The sequence below is a fragment of the Cyprinodon variegatus genome, unplaced genomic scaffold, assembly GCF_000732505.1.
Source record: "Cyprinodon variegatus isolate N-32 unplaced genomic scaffold, C_variegatus-1.0 Scaffold25, whole genome shotgun sequence".
NCBI lineage: Eukaryota > Metazoa > Chordata > Actinopteri > Cyprinodontiformes > Cyprinodontidae > Cyprinodon > Cyprinodon variegatus.
In genome coordinates, this window is record NW_015150478.1 from 628,109 (window position 1) to 650,191 (window position 22,083).

Genomic DNA, 22,083 nt, shown 5'->3' on the forward strand with positions numbered 1-22,083 from the left:
AAAACCAGGTTGGTGACTAACTCATAATCATCCTCCATCAGAATATCATGGTCACTAACCTGTGGTTCTGTCCTGTAGAGGTTCCTACCTTTGACGCCCCAGCCACTGCTACTACAGATCTGCAGATCTGGCTTTTAAATAAACGCTTTTTGAGTTATCCCACTGTCTGTCTTGCCTTGAAAACTGGGTCCCTCTGTCCTTAGTTATTACAGCATATTACACTGCTATTTTTTTAGCACTGTATTTTATTGGGTGTTCTCCCTTAATGAGCTTTCTGAGTTAAATAACAATAAAGTGAGGATGCTGTTCGTCTTCTTCCAAAGACTGCTGGAGATAGACACCAGCTCCCTTAAAGGAGAAACAGTTGAAGATAATATTTTCCACAAACCTTAAAGCCTTCACAGAACAGCTGTGTTTGTATATTCTATACTGAGGTTATAATATTAATATAAAGGTGGGGAACTCCTTTTTTCCTTTAACATACATGAAAACGATATCATTATCTACCATTATCTTCGCTGAACCCATCCATCCCCTTTAGGCACTTGCTTTGAATATGATTAACCCAGTCTGTGTTTTAGCTGGGTTAACAACTTACCAGCTATCATAAAATAGACATTTAACCTATATCTGTCTTAGGGATCTGTATGGTCATAAGATAAGTAACCCTCTTGTTCCAAGACAAAAAAGCATAAACTCAGTTTTGAAAGCTTAAATTCAAATATTTTTACCACTGAAAAACAACTTTATAGCTCTCACAAAGATTAAAGTTCTCAAGCCTTGAATCACCACCATATACATAAAATCCGTCTGTAAAAGGTTATCTATGTGTTTTACTTGATCTCTTAGCCGATAAACCAAAATAAAAAATTTGTTTGAGATTTGAAAAAGATTATTAAGTTTCAACATTTATTTAAAACTACAATTAGTTTTAAATTTCTTCTTTTACGTTATGTAAATCACTATTATTGTATGCTGTGTTGGCAAGAACACTTTCCCCTCGCTGGTATTTTTACACACAGCGATAGGTGATAAGGAATGTACAAGGCTTGCACCAGGTTTTCCTTCTGGGATCAAGGTGAGGCGGATCTATTAATGATTTTGAGAAACAGTGGTTAGTGTCTCTTCTTCTTGGAATCCAACTCTACTTCTGTGCCTCTGGTCACCTCTATATATAACCTGGTATATTTTTTGCACAAATCTATTTTTGACAATTATCTACAGAAGCTCATTGTTTCGTAGCTGTAATGAATTCAAAGAAGGAATGCAATGGAATTGACAACCCTGCATTTGTAAGTACAATTGTAGATTTATAGAAAACGTGCTTGTGCTTTTGCTTTGATTTACTTAGTGAGGCGGAAGTGTATCAAGTTCTGTTATTAGAATCACACCTATCTTGCAATGCTTAGTGTTTACAGCAGCATCATTCGGATATATTTGGCCACTTTTTCAAAATAACTTATTCCTTCTATATTTTATTATGTATATGTTTAAGTAAACTCACAAGCCTTGCACTTTGATGTCAGTAGTAGAAAGATGATATGCTGTGGTGATAAAGGTTGGGTAGCTGTCAGTAAAAAAAAAAAAAAAATATATATATATATATATATATATATATATATATATATATATATATATATACATACAAGTCTCCATGTAAGCTTTGATGCTTATTTATGTAGAAACTTTCAGTAAAGCAGTCCATAGATGTCATCTCCTATATATATATATATATATACAAGTCTCCATGTAAGCTTTGATGCTTATTTATGTAGAAACTTTCAGTAAAGCAGTCCATAGATGTCATCTCCTAAATCTTCACAATTTATTCTGTTTTTTTTGTTGTTGTTTTTTTATATATATACTTGGCTTTGCTAAAGACATTTCTTTTCTATTTTTTGCTTTTTTTGCATGTGGTACTACAGATGCATGAGGAGGTCAGTGAGGAGACCAGCCAGAGCAGCTGTGCGACAGAAGACAGAAATAAACCCACCTACTGTGTGACCGACGTCCCTCCTTGGTACCTTTGTATTTTCCTGGCCATTCAGGTGGGTTTACCCCGCTTTTTGGCTGACAAGACTTTCCTTGAATAATCTCACTAATTAATGAAAATCTAATCAGTTACCACTAATAATTTAAATACATATGTGAATCCTTTTTTTAAATAATAAACAGAGAACATACAGGAATCTACATCTCATAGTTTTAAGTGTCCGCTCATTTATGGAAAAGCATAAATAATACACCTACTTCTAGGCAAAAACCATTGCTTAACAAATTGGTCAAAAGCTGTATTCCCAGATCAAATGGAAATATTGTTTTGATTGTCCACTTTTTTAAAATTTGAGATATATAGTCTGAGAGGAGAATGTAGAATTTCAGTTCATTGGACCATGCAGCCATGGCAATATCATCTGTGGAAATGAGCTTGGACATTATGGGGGAGTGGCAGCCTGCTGTTTGGTGTTACACTTGGAATCCAGCGAGTTCTGAGTTCAAGCCCCACTCCCACTCTGGCACTCTGAGCAAGACCCCTAACCCCCAACTGATTCCTGGGTGCTGCACACTGGCAGCCCAATGTTCCCCAAGGGGATGGGTTAAATGCAGAGATAAATTTCTCCAATGTGAGATGAATAAAGCTCAATTATGATTATCTTGAGTTTTTCTACTTTTGATTCCCAGCAGGGTTATCAACTTCCCAATCCAGACCAGCTGAAAGTTGCCTAATGTATATAGGGTGATAGAGGAATACCTTGAATTTCAGGAAGAAAAAAAAAACTTTTGCTATGAAAGGTTATTTTAATGTTTGAGAAAAAATAGATTTTTCTTCATTTAGAGTTCAGTTTAAACATGTAATAGTAGACAGAATAACCGTTACCAGGTCAGGAACATTAAAAAGAGCTTGTTAATAAAACAAATTATTTCTGTTATGTTTAACCCATATTGTAAAAAAGTGTGTTCAAAACAAGTTTAGCTATTAACACTGACCGAAAGTTCATAAGGGTGTTTTAAGGGAATCATTAATGAAAAATCCACTACCAAGCTCTATAAGGGGAATACAGCTCCAACCTAAATGAATTGCTTTGATTAGTAGCAAGTTATTTAATTAAGTTCAACCAACTTAAATATTATTTACATTTAAAAACTTAAATTATTTAGATTTTAGGCAGTCCAGTTAAATCATTTTAAAATGAGTAGAACTTAACTGTACTATGAAACTAAAGGAGAAAAAAGTCATTTTTGGCTCCAGATCAATTTTAGTCATTTCGTGCCTCTACCACATCCTTGCAGCCTGCCTGTTTTTTTTTTTTTTACTTCAACGAAGTAGAGGCCTACTTAGTTCAAGCGTCATATTATTTGCTGCAAACCATAGAAAAATTCAAAAAGCTTCAACTTTTTTTTTTTTTTTCAAATATTTTTCAACTTATGCCTGTTTATATTTAGGGTGGACTCTAAAATGGAAACATAAACAGATGGAAAGAGGAAGACAACACGAGTTACAAGCTTTTGGAAGAATCTTTAGCACTGCTTATGCCAAATTTAGAATCGTCCTCTTTTGAATTTAAGCTTATTAATCTAAACATATAGCTCATATAGAATACCACAGACTATACAGATGTGTTTGTGTTAAAGATTTGAAAATTGAAATTGTAATCTTACTCAGATCAGAGAAGTTGCTCAGAGTTTACAGAAGGCAGCTGCTTTCCCCCGGGGTTACTTCTTGGAAAGTGGCCCCGATTGTTAAAGAGTTAAAGAGGCTTTTTATACAACTCCACTCTGCCACATCATCACATTTACATCGTACAGGTTTGCAGATGAGGAGACATCCATGGCTGCAGCCTTATCAAAATATTACACTTTGTTCTTAGCTGAAGGACACCACCCACATTCCATTCCCAAATATTTGCCACGTACAGAATGAAGATTATAACTTTATATCCGGACAGAGAAACTGTCTTATTTAAATAAGCTATTGGGGAAAACATCAGTTGTGACACGCAACAGGCAGCCAATATTAAGGTGCTATAAACTCACACAACATCAATGATTAATCTGAGAAAAATGTAGAGAATATCTGGTAACCAACATTGAAAAAGGTTCTCAAAGACCAATAAGCCCATGTTTGCTTTTAGAGAAACAATTGCAAAAATGACACAGGGAAAATCGTGATTAATGAGGATATAAACAACAAACAGGCTTCACTGGAAAACACAATATTGAGGTTATTAGAAAAAAGTGGACAGAGACAAATTTTCATCAACTTGTTGTTTTCTAGTATACTCCACTTGAATACATATTATGAACTGTAATATTAAAAAAATGCTTGATAACTAAATGCACTGAAGTTGAGTCCACATACAAAAGTTAAATAGTCCAGAGTGCTGTGGACTCAAAGACTTTTTGAGAATGGATTTGGCCAGAAAACACCATGAGCAAGGTTGCTGTCTCAAATATTTAGATCTATTCATTGCTTGTTTATGGAATACAGGGAGCTGATTTGTGCTTGTGAATCAAACATTAATGTTCCATTCACATGCATCATCTAATCAAATTGTGATTTATATATTTCATATGTAATAGGGCAATATTAATCTAATTTAATGCAATTATGAAATCTAAGGAACAAATGTTGGATTTAAACAGGACACTCCTAACGGATGGTTCCTCCAAAGGATTATCCTCATAAGTTAATTCTACTTATTAGTGAATTGAGTTGTGGAAAACATATGCGTACAACTTGACCCTACTATTTTTAAATTCAATTAAATTAATTTTATTGGCAAAAAGTTTGTATTGTTTGTTTTTTTTAAAGTAAAGTCATCTTACTGGGTTTTATATCGTACCAAAACAGATGCTCAGAAAACATCAACAGAGGATCAAATGAACCAAAAAGGTGGTGAAGTTGATTACTGCAGGGTTAAACGGTCTAAATTAATGCATGACTTCTTTGCTGGTAAAATAACTAAAGCAGTAGAATCAAATTCAAACCTACAGGGGGCGAAAATCTGAAACTAAGAGGTGAGTTGGACATGATATTTATACAAGAAAAAAAGGCTACAAATAAGATCCCATTACTTTCTTCTTCTAAACATACCAATAAACCTTTTCACATGAGGCAAACATAAGTTTTGCCTAAACACTAAATCTGGAACAAACAAAGCCTGATATAATCACATGTGAAACCAACTGGAAAATAACAGGCACCAGCACAGTGCTCTCTGATTTGCAGTGTTTAAGGTGGCTGCACTATCTACTGATGGACAGGTTCTGGTATACGTTTGAATTATGTCAGAGGTTAAATCTAATTATACTCATGGCCAAATGAGTCCACATGGCTGATTTTGAAACATATGACTGAGGGAAACTAAGATTACATAATGGAAACATAACAGGAAATGACACAAGGATTAAAATACACAAAATATGCCAACATATTATGATGGAATAATGGCTTCAATTTAGAATTTAGACATAGAAATTACAATGAAGTATTTAGTTTATCGAAGCAGAATAGGCATGCCTTAACCATCTTCATTTTAAGTTCTTTTTGGGTGTCATGTTTGTGTCAGCACATCCAGGTTCATGTTTCTCTCATTTACAGCATTACCTGACAGCATTTGGTGGGATCATCGCCATCCCTCTCATCCTCTCTGAGGGACTATGCCTGCAGCATGACACCCTCACCCAGGGTCTTCTAATCAACAACATATTCTTTGTTTCTGGCCTCTGCACAATTCTGCAGGTTACTTTTGGAGTCAGGTGAGAGAAGTTCCTGAGGTTTTTATAAATGTTGTTAGTAAACAGTAGCTCAGAGTCATAAAATTTGCTGAACTGCCTTTGTGTTTTAAATGATGACCTCATTATATTAAGTTCACAAGAACCAGATTAAGCATCTCTATGGAAACTTGCACAAACCCAATTATATGTTATGTAACTATATATGTTTAGATCCTTTTTCTGCCGAACTCCATCCATCAACTGAAAACAATACTCCATTCAACTTTTTCCCTTTGGCTAAACCAGGTAGAATAAGCACTTCAGTTTTCACTAGAATGACAGACAATGACGAATGGTTCTCCATTCTCTTCTTCTTAGCAGATGTTAGGTTATGCTAAAAATATAGATGGCTTAACATCTTAAAATTAAACATAGGCAGATATCATTTTTTATTTGGCAAACATTAAAACCACTAAAACATTCCTGCGTAGGAAACCTGTTTTCCATTTATTATTTTATTAAATGCAAACTGAACTTGGAATAAAATGATCAGGCTTGAAATCTTTCTATGTCCCTTTGTAGTCTTGCAAATCTTGAGACTTAAATGGGTTTATTGTATTCTTTTTCATCTATTTTTTTCTTAAACCCTGAAGACTTCCTATCCTGCAGGGAGGTACTTTTGCCTTGGTGACCCCAGCTATGGCCATTTTATCTACACCAGAGTGGAAGTGCCCGGCTTGGACCCAGAATGCCAGTTTAGTCAACACCTCCTCCCCTGTTTTTATTGAAGAGTGGCAGAAACGCTTGAGAACTGTGAGCCAAAACACAAATTCCTTTATTCAGATACAGTTTCTTACAACTGTCACTTTCCATCGAACTTATTCATATTTTGTCATGTTCAATGTGTTTTATTGGGATTTTCTCTTAAGGGCAAACACAAAGTAACATATAATGGTAAAGTTAAAGGTAAAGGTTCTGATTTTTCTTTTTTCTTTTTTTTGCGAATAAAAGTTAATATCTATAATATCCAGTATGCATTTAGATTCAGCCTTTCTGAGTGTTTCTGTGATTACAGCTACGATATGTACAGACTCATGGTTTTTCTACATGTTTAGGGGCAAAATAGCTCAAGCTAAGTTTGATTAAAAGGAAAGCATCAGAAGATGAATCTTTAAGTCTAGTTATAAGTTTAGTTATCGGTATATGTTCTCACCTGAGTATGTTTGGATATTAACCCCTCCATCGTGGCTTTGCATTAATAGCTGTTGTCATGCAGAAAGGTAAACCTGAGCATCAGTCTTTTAAAGCCTCCAACATGTTGTATCCTGTTATAACAGGCCTACACTTATAGCATAATACTTTGCCATCACTTTGCTTCATCATATGAAAGGTGTGCTCAGGGTGATGTAAAATGTATTTTGCATCATATATTGTTTTGCATGTAGATAAAACATGTTTAATATCTGTGTCATCTGACCAAAGTATCCTTTTCCACAGGGTTGCTTTGTACCCCATAGGCCCTATGACAATTAGAGTAACAGTATTTATTTTGAGCCGGCGGTTCAGTTCTTGCCACTTCATATTTATAGCGTGCAAAATAAATAGACAAATTAATGCACCTGAGTTGTTTGTCTCTGCTGCTGTTGGGATCATTGCTTCTTCTCTGAATATGATCTAATGTGAATGGTTCTGTCTTGCCAGGTTTGTGGTTGTTCCAGCCTAGACTCATTTCAGAATGACAAATTTCATAGTTATCAAAGATGTTAAAAGCTTGGGAAAGTCTTTATTTCCTAACTTTCATGCCTTTGGTTGTAAAGTACAAACATGAAAGCTGGGGGGGTAAAAAATAAGTCTTGTGTAGGGATGAAACAATAAAGAAATGTATTAAATCCTTTTGTGAATTCCCAATAAGAATTTGACTTAGGCTTAGACAATATTTATTGTCATTTTGTATACACAGAGTGTATACAAAACGGAATTAGGTTCAATAGAGCTTGCCAGACATTAAATGAACATTTCTATTCCATAAAGTGCAGCAGTGATCAAATATAAACAATGTGGGAACTGTAAGACAACACAACAATTAGAACATGTAATAAAGATTGGACAGGACAAAGGAATAATCCAGCAACCACTTATGTCCAACAAAGAGCTTGTATAGGGGATAGAGGAGGTGCAGACTATGGAGACAATGAGGTGTCTGTGTGATGTCAGAACTAAGCACAATGGATAAACAGAACAGCAGCATCTACCTAATGATAAAAAATTAAAGAATACAACGAACTAAGAAATATGAAAAACGAATCCAACACTAACCTAGTTTAATATTTCTTACAACATTATTAATTCCTGTCTACTGGGATTCTTGGTCTTCGTGAAGTTTTTTTTTACAATTGTTTTTTCCTTACAATCCTCTGAGACCTTCATAGAGCAGTTGTGTTTCTACTAAGTTTAGCTTGTGTGTGTGGATTTTATTTAATAGGCAATGGGTTGTAGTGCATTTCATTTATTGGCATAAGAAAATGAGGTTGGATAATATGAACACCTTTTAGGATATTACTTAGCAACATTATTTTATCGTTGTGCATCCTTGACGGAAAAGTACTTTGTGTTTGCCTGTCACATAAAATCCCACTAAAACCAGTGGTTTTAAAGTGATCAATCTAAAAAGAAACTGGGTAGTGAGTACTTCTTAGTGGCACTGTGTTTGTTTTCTATTCTTGGAACTACAACAAGTTGTGATCATAATAGAGTGAAAGAGTGGCATAAATGCTCATGCTTTTGTGTTTTGTGTTTCTGTCCACAGCTGCAGGGCTCTATCATGGTGGCATCTGTCCTCCAGATTCTTGTTGGTTTCTCTGGCCTCATTGGGTTCCTCATGCGCTTCATTGGCCCCTTAACCATCGCTCCCACAGTGTCTCTTATAGGCCTGGCTCTGTATGACTCAGCCGGAGATAAAGCTGGAAGCCACTGGGGCATTTCTGCTTTGTAAGTATCTGCTTTGTAAAATACATTATATGACTTTTCTTTTCTAAAGTTGTGTTGTTGTGTTTTTATTTGCATGCTATCATGCTCCTCTACTCACAGGACAACAGGGCTTATTATCATCTTCTCTCAGTACCTCCGTCTCATCCCCATTCCTGTCCCTTCATGCAGCAAAACCAAAAAAGAGAAAATCTCAAAGTTTTACATCTTTCAAATCATGCCTGTACGATGTCTTCTGCTCACAAACGGTGACATGCATGTCATTTAAGACTAAAATTTACTAAGTTGTCACTATCAGAGCTCTAATCCATACTAATATTAGATGTCAATTAGATTCTGCTGGGCATTGCTGTCTCGTGGTTAGTCTGTTACCTACTCACCATATTTGACGTCCTGCCATCTGATTCTGCTCAATATGGTCACCTGGCCCGCACTGATGTGAAAGGAAATGTGGTGAGCCAGGCCTCCTGGTTCACACTGCCATACCCCGGTGTGTAGCCTAAGCAAAAAAACCAAGCTTGATTGATTAAAAGACCAATTCAGTGAAGTTGACTTCTCATTCAGGAAAGTGGGGGATTCCAACCGTAAACCTGGCTGCTGTTGTTGGGATTCTGGCGGGAATAATATGTTCGATGGCAGAGTCTGTGGGTGACTACCACGCCTGCGCCAGGTTATCAGGGGCTCCTCCTCCTCCAAAGCATGCCATTAGCAGGGGGATCGGTGTCGAAGGGATTGGCTCTTTACTGGCAGGGGCCTTTGGGACAGGGAACGGCACCACATCTTTCAGTGAGAACGTGGCAGCTCTCGGTATTACCAGGGTAAGTGTGGAAAATGCAGATAATTTACTTTCTTATGTTCAATGTAGCTTTAAATTTTCCCTCAGAAATATATCAAACTAATGTGGTTCTCCCCTTTCACAAAATACTCATAAAGTAATCCCTTTTTTTTTTTCTCTTTGATTACAGGTGGGGAGTCGGGCTGTCATCCTCCTGAGTGGATTTCTCATGATTTTGATGGGAATGATTGGCAAAATTGGAGCCATCTTCACAACCATTCCTACTCCTGTCATTGGAGGGATGTTTCTGATCATGTTTGGTGTCATATCTGCTGCTGGAATTTCAAATTTGCAGGTAATAAAAGGATCTGTATATCATTATTATCTGCTGTTGACAAATGCATTTTTCCAGTAGTGGTGAGTTCAGTAATCTTTTTTGTGGGGTTAGTTCACAGATATGAATTCTTCTCGGAACATCTTTGTTTTTGGGTTCTCCATCTTTACTGCGCTTGTCATTCCAAACTGGATTGCGAAGAACCCAGGCGTTCTAGAGACAGGTGTGTGTGTGAAATATTACCTGATTTATATACTTCAGCTGTTCCTGCTTTAAATGGAGGAACAGCTGAAGTATATACCAAACCGAGTTGATATTTCATTTTCTTGTCCTTTCTGCATGTGACACAGGCGTCAAAGAGGTGGACCAAGTTTTGAGTGTGCTTTTCACCACCCATATGTTTATAGGAGGGTTCCTTGGCTTCTTCCTAGATAACACGATTCCTGGTAAGCTGAAGTGGAGAGTTGTCAGAAAGCTATATCTTGCCTCTTACTTTGAATTTAGGCACATAGAGAATCAATAACAATAAGTGAGTTTACTCTAAATAAATAAGCGAAAACCAGTGTTCTTTAGAGTGTTTACACTCGCTTGTGTGGCTGTTGACTCACTGTAATTGTTCAGCATGCCTCACATAAGTTATCCCATTAGCTTATTCACATTTGTTTCTACTATATCAATCTAAATGTACTTTCAAGCTTTTCATATCATAGATCCAGGCAAATAATTGCTTATTACATTAGTGGAAGGAAAAGAATACATAAAATAATTTTTCTTTTCACACATAAAAATCTGAAAAATGCAGTCTGCATAAGATAATATTTTGCAGCCTTACAATTTGCTGCAATAACAGCTGCAAGTCTTTTAACATATGCCTCTAATGGGCTTTATTCTGGTCACTCTGAGGTGATATTATGATTTGATCTAAGGATAAAGTTAGGCTAATTTAGCACTCGTTGATTAGTAATACATTGTAATGATTTTCCAGTTTCTTTCTTAGCTTTTCTGTTTTCTTTTTAGTTACAGGTCAGCTCAACAATGAATAAAATGCATACTTAGAAAAAAAGCAAAACATTTTTGTAACAGTATTAAACTTTTAACATTTTGAGGATTGTTTTTACAATATAACCCAATTTTCCATGTATGCTATATATATTTACATGGTGCACTATAGTTTGATTGAGAAAATCATTTGATAAGTGTAAACAGTCATCAGTGATTAATCAAGGGCACAATAAAATCTTTCATTTTATGCTTAGACATAATGCATAAATGAATATATATTACACCGTGAATTTGGAAACTGAGCCAAATTTGCTTAAAGACAGCAGGATAACTGGCGTAGCTGCAGGTCTGCACATTGCAATACTTCATTTTTATTGTGCTAAATCACTTGCTAGCCTGTAGCATCTTTCACTTGTTTGATGTCAGGGTATACTCTACAGCTTATCTTAGACTTTCATCTTTTGCCCTATAACAGTCCTATAATCTCTATGTCCTATAACAGTTCTTAATTATTGTATATTTGTATCCTTAAACAAGGATACAGCTTTACATAATTTTAAAATTACCTTAAATGTATAGTGGAAGATGTTCTTAATGGATCACACCAAAATAAGTGGTCCTCCTAATTGTCAATCATTCTGGTGATATGTTTTCATAAAGACGTCCTACGTGCTCATCCCTGTTTTCACTTACCAGTGGTGAGTCTGATATAGTGGAAAAATTGCAAATCTTCTTTTGCTAAGTAAGATTGTATGAGCAATGCAAACAGCAACATTTAAACAGAGAATGCAGGAGGAGAAATGAGCTTGTGCATGCTCTTGCAGGCGTTTAAAAGGCTTTCCTTCTTGGGAGTGGGTACAGGGTTGTGCATGTGCATTTCTTTTTCAAAGTGGAGAGAGTGGGTCTTTTCAAAAAAAAAAAAAAAAAATCCTCCACTATACCTTTATGTAAAATCTTGCATTTTCCTTTTTTTTTTTTTTTATACTGCAACCTTAAGTGATTTAGAGCTTGATGTGTGAGATAAAATGTAAAGATTTAAAGTGGTAATTTGAAATATTTTTAATTAATCTTGTTACACATTATTTTCACATCAAGATGCAAATCCAGCACAGTTCCAGTATCCTGTCAAAAACCCCTAGGCAGATTTCAACCTTTGTTAATACTGATCAGGTATTGAAAATAAATAGAGTAGAGGGGACTTACTAGTGTGTGCCACACTTTTCAGAGTTTCATTTGTAAAGGATTAATTTAGTGATTAAAATACTTTAAAACACTATGCTGCTTAATTTTCATGCATCATAAATCCTGAAAAAAGTACATGGAAGTTTAGGGGATACAAATGTTTTTACAATATAATGGGCAAGAATGCCTGACCAGAACTGGGCTTTTTTTTTTGCCAATTATCAACATATTTGTTAAGTGCTTTGTGAAATATACATTTGACCCTCATTTAGGATCCAAGCGTGAGCGTGGCCTTCACACCTGGAACACAGAACATCTTGAAGACTCCAGTCATGCCTTGGCATCAGAAGAGGTTTATAGCCTCCCTTTTGGAATCACCTCATGCCTTCGAAGCCAGTCCTGGGTCCGTTATATCCCCTTCTGCCCACAGAACAGTCCGGAGTCAGAAGATGAAATGCTTCAGAGTCAGGGGGACGAGCAAATTACAAGAGTTTAAACTTTAAAATAAAATCAGTTTTTACTTTCATTAGGTCACAAAAAGGCATCTTTTTCTGTCAAACATTCTTTCAGTTCTAGTTTCCATTGCTGGTTGATCGCTAACATTCACTGTAAGTTGCTAATAATGCAACCATTAGTGAAATCATGAATAAATGTATTTCCCCTTGCTTCCACCTCATTTGTCTTAAAATTCACACATTTAATGTTTTTGTTGTTGTTCTTTTAACAAAATAGCGGCTCAATAATGTCACAGAACATTGAACGGTGCCTCCTCATCTTCTGTCAGTACCAAAAAGAGAACTGATGATTAAACTGTTAAAACTGGTGCCATGTTTTCTTATCTTTCTAATAAGTCATGGTGCAGAAGCTGAAAACCAGAATGTTGTGCTCCTCAGTTTCCCCTTTCAAAGGAAATTAAATTCAGCCTGAGGTTATATCTATTATCATAGATCCTCATCACCACATACAGACAGCTGCTAAAAAAAAAACAGCAACAGCAGCAGCAGCAGCGGAGCTCGAGCTGTCATTGTGTTTCCCTTACAGACACAGATAACACATCATCTCCATCTCTCCTGTTTACTTTCATGCTCCCAACTCTTTGTCTCCATGTTAATTTCCTCTGTCTAACCGACTCTGACAGGCAGATGGGAGCTGGTGAAATTTTTTGACCTATGGACATCTCCCCAAAAGCCATTTTGCTTGTTGGTCAGTGGTTCATAGCCCACTCTAATCCTATTTCTGCATGGCCCAGTGCTATCAGATAATTTGTCTGCAGTACCTTGCAAAATACTGATATAATTTAAACTTACTTATAATTTTTATGTTAAAAGAACAAATTTTATTTACTTTTTTTTTTATACAAGGAATATTTATACTACACCACATGTATAATCCATACATACAGCTGGAGCAACATGGGGGTGGTTTAAAACTCAATGTTTGCAAAGTTGTGACAAGACTTGAAAACTGATATTTAAAGACATAACAAACCTTAAAATGTTTGGGCTAGTTTTTCAAAAGAAGGGGGCAAAAAATGTTAGTCTCCAGTTTGCCAGGAAGGGAGGTTTCAAATTAACAGTGGCAACAGATGCTTCTCATCGTCAAAGCTTTGACTCCTAGATACTGAAAAAAAAGCATTAAAAAGAAAAAAAAAAACACTTCATATAGTCTTTGAATTGAAATCCACTTGTCTATTCCATTTCCCACCTTTCCAGTATTGCTCTACCATTCAAGCCAAACAATATGCATCGTACTTTGCAATTTATATACTGCACAACGCAGTACTTACAGCACATTGAATTATGTCTGCTGATGCTCTGGAAAGAAAATGCTTCTCAAACGATTTTATATCATCCTCAGAGAGCTATTTGCATTTTAATTGAAATGCAATTTGAGAAATCAGTGCTAATCTGAGATAACTTTGATTTATTAGTTCACAAATGTTCTTTCGGCCTGAAACTTCAGCATAAGGAAGGGGTTTTATTTTTTTCCTTTCCTCATTCTATCATCTGTTTCAAAGCTTATAAGCCATGAGTAATATTGGATACACTGATAAAATAACAACAAATGCTAGTTTTTATCTTTTAGCCATAACTATGATATAGAGTGCTGAATCACCTTCATGAATCAAGTTTGATTCTAAAGAGACACACAACTCTAATGATCTCTGGAAACACAAACCAGGGGATTAAAGTTAACATAAGTTTAAAGAAAAAACAGCTTTTAAAAAATATTTCCAGAAATGTTATTTCATTGAGCAACATGTACAGTATATTTCAAAAGTGCTTTGCACTTAGTTTTTTTTTAGTTTTTTTTTAGATGTTTCTGTAAACACATGAGTAATGGGACTATATCTATATTGGAAATCACAGGCATCAATCTGTACTGAAGTAGACACTTCTCCTTTTGCCCACAAGAGGTCATCAGAGACCATTCAGACCTTAGATGTTTATGGTCCTTATAAAAAATTCAATTCATGGTGTGACAGGTAGATCTGCTTAAACATTAATAGCCAAACTCAGAAAAACTATGGCCTCTTAATGTGCTATGCTGACTCTAACCATTCTAACCAGCCTTTGTATGATTACAATGAAAGGAGCAGTCAGTTTCAGTGGCAAAAATATTTTTAATATGTTTATCAAAAATAACTTGTTTGAAACTTATTTGCACCATCTTTGCATTATTACCACTCAACAATTCTCCAGAACATAAAAAGTCAATTTTGTTTCCTTCAGCAAAACATTCCCCCCTTTACTGCTCTATACAGAAATTTGAGATGGGGAAAATGCTTATCAATTTCAGATCGAACAAAAGTTTCTGTTTCAAAGATCATCATTTTAGTAAAGCCTCTGGCTCTGTTCAACATGACTGTACACTATATATTTTTTTAAAGAAATATATGAGTCTGAATTCTTAATGTTTATCCTGCTGGATGTTCAGCTGATATGTCCATAGATCAGTGAGTAAAGAGCCTCTATTAAATCTTTCATAGCTGACACCATACTTGCTTCCGAGCCATCGTTTTAAGCCAGCAGTCTCCCCAGCGAACCACCTGCCTTTCCCAGAATTTCTTCTGCTTGACTTTAATCAAATCCATTAAGAGAGAAGGAACATGTGCTCTCTGCAGATGAGTCACAGGTTCAGAGTTACTTCCATTCTTTCCCATTCTTGCTATTGAACCTCAGTTCCAATATCTGAGGCACTTCCCCAAGGGGTTTGGGTTTTATGAATGAAGTAACTTCAGACTGCTTTCATTTCAGTTGATCTGGCTTCTGCCAGATCATTATCCTGGGAATTTTTGCTAATCAAACAACGAGAAAACTGTGCTTTTAAAGGTTTCGCTCTTTATCCACCAGCAGTCAGCTCAAATGCTTATATTTACCAACCAAGCCACTAGACTTCTAGTTGACTATTTCCATCTCATCAGTAGTCCATCCTTTTTATTGTGACAGTGGTTCAGGACTTAAGGGTTTGTCTTGCAACCTATGGATTGTTGGTTGAGCTCCTGCTCTGTCCCTCTCTGTCCCTGTGTCCTTGGTGGTCAGATGGCCTGGTGGCGCTGAGTGTATTGCAGCTTTGCTTCTCAAGACTTGACTTGATAAAGCCATATGTAAGTACAATACAATTAATTTAACATTACTGTTCACCATTCATCATCCATTTCATTTCTGTTATTTACCAGGTTTATTATAATTTCATTAAATGTAATAGATGGACTTTACTCCTATTTTTTGTTAAAATATGTTTACTGCAGAGTCCTGAAATGCTTATTTTTATAAAGCTTTATGGTTTTATTGTTTTTATCCTTTTATTCCTTTTCCTTTTAATTTGCTCCTGCACTATAGTTGTAGTTTTGGCTTTTACAAACCTGCAAAGCTTTGGCTTCATACTTTTGATCAAAAGCATTTACACTTTTTTCTAGGTCAGACTGATGGTGCTCCAACAATCCAAGACCTTGGGCAGTCTAGTTGTGTACATCTCATAATGACATTTTTTCCCCCCATTCCACTTTACAAAAATAATTCAGCTAAAATCAGATCTAATAGTTTTTAAGTATTCTCAAAAAAATTCCCAATTTAATCTCAGTCTGGATTTTGACTTGGGCCATAGTTATCACATAAATGTGCTGTAATTTAAAACACTGAGTGTTAGCTCTCGCCTTGTATCTAGAGTAACTTTCCACCCTCTGATCAGCCAAATGCTGGCAGCTGCACTGTGTTTCACTGTGTGAATGCTATGTTCAGGTTGATGTAAGGAGGCTGGGGGTTTTTTGTGACAGATAATGCCTTGCAAGCAAGCCAAAACATTTAATTGTTGTCTCTGCTTGACAAAATAGCTTGTGTGTTGCAGAGGAAATGAGTAAGCAAACCTAGAAAAGAAAATAAATAAAAAAAACAATAATAATAAACGGCATTTTATTTAATAATATTACTATTAGTAGTTTTGTAAGACATTGAAACTTACATTTTAGGTATATTTCCAATAATTCTTGAATTTCTAAACAGCTTAAGCTTTAACGGCTATTTGTTTAGCACTGCTACTGTTTGGTGCATTACCCTCATTTAAACACTGGGGGGAGCTAGAGACTAAACTCTGATCTTTAGTGTAAAGATCAAATCTCATCTGATGCCATAGTGGGATGAAGAGCAAAAAAACAGCTTTTATCTGCATTAAAACAGGATAAAATATGTTAAAATAAAGACTCAATAGGTATTTGTAACAATGAGAGTTGGATGTTCTTCTCAAGATTCTCTGTCATCTAGGTCATGGTCATTCCAAAACAATTAAATAAAACAATCCAAAGGACTTGGTTTCCAAGTTTGAAGACATTTCACTTTCCATCCAGGAAGATTTTTCAATTCAAAATGTCAGAATTAGCGTTGAGTTCCAAGCTTTATAGAGTGGATGAATAAATCTTTGTTATGGCTTAGGAAAAAGCAAACTGAATCATAAGAACAATAATGGGGAGTTGTTGAGATCTTAGTTACCTGATAATGGTCTATGCCTCTAAAAATGAAAGCTGTCATTGTTGGCCTGGCTGATCAGGCGAGTTGTTTTGGTTTCCTGCAAAATAACAGTTGGAACTGTATCCTTTGATTTTATCTCATAAATGCAAATATATGGATGGTATCAAATAATAGAACCTGTTGTATTTTTATTCTAATGACTGTTTGCTTGGCGAGGATGTAGGTGACATTTCACGTCAGCATTGACAACAAACCATTTAAATATATAATTCTGCTCAGTTTGTAGCAAATCTGTTTGGGCTATAAGATATACGTCAGCAAAAGGTCATAGGTCAGCTGCCCAGAATAAACAAGGTTTAGAGCACATCTTCCTGGAAAGGGTAAACAACATTTTCTGCAAATTATATACATTTTATGAAGCATAAATCCATAACCAATAGGTATAGTTAATAAAATAAATATTAAACTTACATGCAGTGGTTTAATAAGCTACAGCACTATAGAAAACACGTGAGGTAGGCCTAACTAGAGGACATTACCCAGTGACAATTTATCTATGTTGTTTTGATATACAAGGCCAGAAAGTAGATAAGCTCACAGTCAAAACATCATTTAGACGTTTCATCTGTAAGAGTAACCTTACAATACAGATAGCGTTTAAGTATTAGAACCAAAATTCAAATTATAGTCAACACATTTCAAGTGCAAGCTGTCCTTGTGTTTTAAAGTGGTGCAAAATAACTGGACACATTTTTACTTTGTAACAAAATAGTGATCCATGCAACCTAAAACGACCGTCTATATATTTAGACGTCAGCTTTCCAGACAGACGCTTTCGTGGAAGACTACTATTTCTGTTTAGAGGGTGGGAGCAAGCAGGGATGTGTTTTCGAGGACCAGTCAAGGGTGCGGTGTTCATGGCGTCACTATCAAACATATTTCCTCCTATTCAAATTGGGCGTATCTCCCCCAGTTGGGACAATGAGGGGTTTGTTAAACATTAGTATGGGTAAATCATCTCCAAGAGGGCTACTTTGTATAAAGTTATCGATTCTGCTCCTATGACATCATGGCAATGCACACATTTTAAGCGTGTTTTTTTCTGCCACACATCCACATGAGGTGGAGCGGACCACAATCAACTTATTTGGTGTCGCATTGCGAAAAGCACGTAAATTCCAATGTCAGCTTTATAATGTATTTTAAAGAAACCATTGTTTTAGTTCAGAGTCCTACTTAACAGTCCAAGCGATAAAGTTACTTGTCCAAGTAACATGATCAGTCATTGGTATTAAGTAAGCCATATAATATATATATATTAAATATCCACTTAAACGGTTTCCAACTTTTATTAAAGCTGGAAACGTTCGACTTTAGAGTACCATGAAATATATTAGGCTAGAAAAATGTTGAGACTTTTTAATGAGTAAGTATGTTTCCTTGGATTATTACAACTTCGTTTAAGTTAGATAAGCATACTGCTTTGCGTCTTTTTTATTTGTTAGTTTTGCTTTCGAAGGACCTTGAATGCATCACAGGGGCACGCCGCAGATCCGGAGCAGGGCGGTATAAACCAGTTCGTGAAGCAAGGAACGGAACCAACATGGAATGTGGAAAAAATGTTTTCAGAATAAAAGTAGGATTTTAAAGAGTCCAAAACACGCCAGTTTTAGCCCAAACCGCTCTCTTTTTAATAACTGAGAGTGTGTGGATACGTGCGGTTAATTTTTCCGTTGCCATGGAATAGTCGGGTTACTAGAACCTGAACACTAGAGCCAGGGGTTGGTGTTAACATTCCTTATTTCTTCCAGAAAAAACGAATTTCAAAGAAATGTTCCTGTCATGCAGAGTAGAAATGTTCACACTCAGCTTTTAAATAAAAGAGAGCTATATTTTACACTAAATGTATAGGTGAATCGATTTTAATTTGAAAGTCTTTACCGGAAGTCTTTTCGAAGCGGTTCAGGAGTTAGAAGATGATGTTTGTTGCAAATTCCGCAAGGCTGAAGCTGCAGTCAGTCGTGAGTCTTTGTCCTAGTTCCTAATGCATGTGGATGATGCAACGTTTTCAATCGGGGTTTAAGGTTACGGATAGTTATCGCTTTGCCTCACGCCTGCGACCGGGATATATTTGTTTATTTTCCGTTAAAGCCATCTTTATTCGAAGGCAGATGAACTGAGCGGCAATGGCAGCACTTCAGCCAGCTGGCTCAATTTCCCCTCGACAAGACCGGCGCCTCTCAGCTGGATAGATAAACCGGGGCTCTCTGCGAATCCATCTGCTGTGCCAAGAAACGGCTCCGAACTTCAAATAAGAAGGTAATTAACTGTTTATTTTATCACATGCTAAGTTTCCTGTATTCTAAAGATGTTCCTATTTTCGCTCTGGGCGGTTGAATATATAATGGCACAGGATGTTTACCGTTGGAGGAGCTGGGTTGTCACTAACATCACAGCTTGAAGCTCTGTTGTTTTCAGTCTAAGTCAGACACGTGGCCAGTCTTGCAACATCTCTATCCTCTCAGAGCTGTATGGTCTCTCTGGGGGCTGGTGAGCAATACACAAGAAAGGCTGTTTTCACTAACAGTTCGCTGTTGTCTTGCAGCCTGTTTACATCGCCAGTCTGTTTGTGCCTGTTTCAACAATGGAGACCACCAAAGTAACCTTTTCCATCAGAGGGGAGACCTCTCCAGGTATGTTTAAACCTAAAACTTTCTATTTCCAGACTTATTAAATTTCTAGTGCTCACATGTATTTTAGCACAATTAATGTGTGTATATAGATATATATATATATAGATAGATAGATGGATCTAGATAGATAGATAGAACTGGAATAAAGAAAGAGTCTGGAAGTTTACAAGAAAGGAAAGAAGGAAGCAAGTTAAGATCTTTCGTCAGCCCCAGAATGATTCCTTGGGGTCCACAGCGGCACCCCACTGTTCCCAAAGGGAAAGAGTAAAAGCAGAGGAAAATTTTCAAAGGCATGTTCAAAGTTGCTATGCTATTTTTTAATATGTAAAAAAAGAAAATGGTAAAGTACACTAAGAACTATGGAATAGAGGGAAGAGATAAAGGATGTGTGAAAGGGACAACATAAATAATAATAGACAGAATTAGGCACTATTAAAAAAAAAGGTTTTAGATGATGGGATTAAGTATAAACCCTTTTCTTTTTACAGACTCAGTACCCAACATGTGAGAGAGGCGTTAGTGATTAGCTTTTAGGATCCTGTGATATCTGATGAATGACTTATAGAAGTGATATATAAACTTGTCTTGTATTGAATGCCTTTTTTTTTTTTTTTTTTTGCCCGTTTCTAGGTGAGGTGATTGCTATAGTCGGCAGCTGTGAGGCTCTGGGAAAGTGGAGCTATCAGAAAGCTGTAACTCTACATCCACCAGTCGATGGAGGGTATGTAAAGCATTGCCTATTGCTACAGTCCACTTTAGATCACAGGTTTAAAGCCTTCAATCTTGATTGTTGGTATGTGTAATTTAAACCCCGGCTTCTTTGTTTTATCACAGGAACACATGGACAGTAACAATCTCTGTGCCCAAAGGAGTTGTTTCCCAGTATCGCTATTTCAAGGGCTTGTTCCTACAGTCAAAGGTGAGCTGGCAGGTTCAACATGATTTATTTATTTTATTGTGATGGTTTATTTAAAGTCGGCATTACTTTGAAATGTATTTCTCTTGACTTGGAAGGATGCTAGGTGTTTGAATTGTTTTTTTCATCTCTCCCTGTTCATCCTGTTCACACCTGACACTACTGAGTTCCTGCCTGCTCAACAGATTGCCGTTTATGCCCTGAAAGCCATTTAAACTGCATTACACCAGCTGCACAGGACTCTAGAAACGCTGTGTTGTATTGTTAAACAAAAAGCCTAGTCCTTTAGGTTCAGTTTTACAGCAGGGTTGAACAAGGTAAGCAGAGCAACAAAAGAATCAGATGTACTCTGAAAATAGCCAATCTCTTCCTGTAGAGCCAGTAAAGCAACTTCTAACAGCCAGTTAAGGCCTTTTTTTTTTTCCTTCTGTCGATTCTCCTTTGTTTGCTCTCTATCAGTGTCAAGCTAGTAGTTTGTAGTATGTGTCAGATGTCACAGTCTTAGAATACTAATGTATGGATGAGATGTGTGTAAAGCAGTCCCACGGTCGGAGCTACCAAGTGATCTAGACATGCAGGTGGAGCGGTATTTGTGGGTGTGAACAGGACCAACTTTAAAGTCTGTTTTTTTGGAAGGTCTAGCCACAACTGACTGGCTGCTTTGTTGTAATCCGTCACATGGAACCTCGGCAGGCGTTCGATGAGGCATCCTTTAGCATGATTTTCACCCAAACCGATATCCTGCTGACAGCAGTACAGCAGGAGGAAGTCACCTATGGTATAAGGTTTAGGTTTAACTTATTTAGCACACTTTTTATTTTATTGGAAGGAACCCAGCCTTTTTTTTAGCTTTTTTCTTTTTACTACACATGCACTGTTTTTGCTAACGATAATCACGTTTCCTATAGATATTCGGATACTTAATAGAGCTAATTTTAGTTTTATTTTGTTTTTTATTTTTTGGGCTATCCTTTCACTAACAAATCCACTTTTCAGATTCAACGTACGGTCGGTGCCTGATCCATCAGGGGGATCGGTGACTCTAAGAGATCTATCTGCTTTCTCATTCTCTGGTCCAAAGATGTCTTTGCGACCTGCTTGAACGGTAGTTCTTGTGTATCTGACTTGAAAACCCTAACATTGTACCCAACATTGGAATTGCAGAGTGCAGGTGGCCCATGTCAAGTCGTAGTCAATTTGTGGGAGACCCATCATCAGCCCCGCACGATGAGCCCCACAGGTATAAACCAGCAATGACAGAAAAAGAAAAAAAAATGGTTTGGTTGGGGTTAGCAGTTTTTATTACATTCAATCCTCCTGTACTCTGTAGAATAACCCACTTGGGAAAGATCTGTGTGTTTTTTGTTTTAAGTTTCAAATAACTGCAGTGTTTCCTCCCCAAAAAAATCTTACTGTAATTTATAGACTTCTGCTTTGTTTTTGACGCTGTGTGGATGCTTTGAGGGGGATTGGTGAAAGTGCTTGCTGCACTAATCTACAAGCCACAGAGGAAA

General features: G+C 36.5%; 2 protein-coding genes across 4 annotated transcripts in view; both read left to right on the forward strand.

The window, feature by feature from the left end:
• Positions 1-1,167: 1,167 nt before the first annotated feature.
• Positions 1,168-12,597, forward strand: LOC107097467 (solute carrier family 23 member 1-like). The gene is made up of 12 exons (XM_015394618.1): positions 1,168-1,292; positions 1,926-2,048; positions 5,603-5,760; positions 6,372-6,531; positions 8,525-8,706; positions 8,806-8,926; positions 9,037-9,193; positions 9,268-9,521; positions 9,669-9,833; positions 9,927-10,035; positions 10,163-10,258; positions 12,269-12,597. The coding sequence occupies exons 1-12, from the start codon at positions 1,248-1,250 to the stop codon at positions 12,490-12,492; spliced, it is 1,794 nt and encodes a 597-aa protein (XP_015250104.1). The 5' UTR covers positions 1,168-1,247; the 3' UTR covers positions 12,493-12,597.
• Positions 12,598-18,927: 6,330 nt separating this feature from the next.
• Positions 18,928-22,083, forward strand: part of gpcpd1 (glycerophosphocholine phosphodiesterase 1) — a 15,559-nt gene continuing 12,403 nt past the window's right edge. For 2 of the 3 annotated variants that reach the window (XM_015394715.1, XM_015394723.1), the window contains exons 1-5: positions 18,928-19,279; positions 19,566-19,653; positions 20,284-20,374; positions 20,488-20,572; positions 21,734-21,809. In XM_015394715.1, coding sequence (XP_015250201.1) covers positions 19,605-19,653; positions 20,284-20,374; positions 20,488-20,572; positions 21,734-21,809 — 301 coding nt within the window. In that variant the 5' untranslated portion in view covers positions 18,928-19,279; positions 19,566-19,604. Of the gene's footprint in view, positions 19,280-19,565; positions 19,654-20,283; positions 20,375-20,487; positions 20,573-21,733; positions 21,810-22,083 lie in introns of those variants that run through there. The other variant, XM_015394732.1, reaches the window with a different exon arrangement.

Bases quoted from the DNA above. Each gene is read 5' to 3' on its own strand.
- LOC107097467 (XM_015394618.1), top strand. From the start codon at position 1,248: ATGAATTCAAAGAAGGAATGCAATGGAATTGACAACCCTGCATTT. The intron at 1,293-1,925 runs GTAAGTACAATT...GTGGTACTACAG, and splicing joins GAATTGACAACCCTGCATTT to ATGCATGAGGAGGTCAGTGA. The intron at 10,036-10,162 runs GTGTGTGTGTGA...CATGTGACACAG, and splicing joins CCCAGGCGTTCTAGAGACAG to GCGTCAAAGAGGTGGACCAA.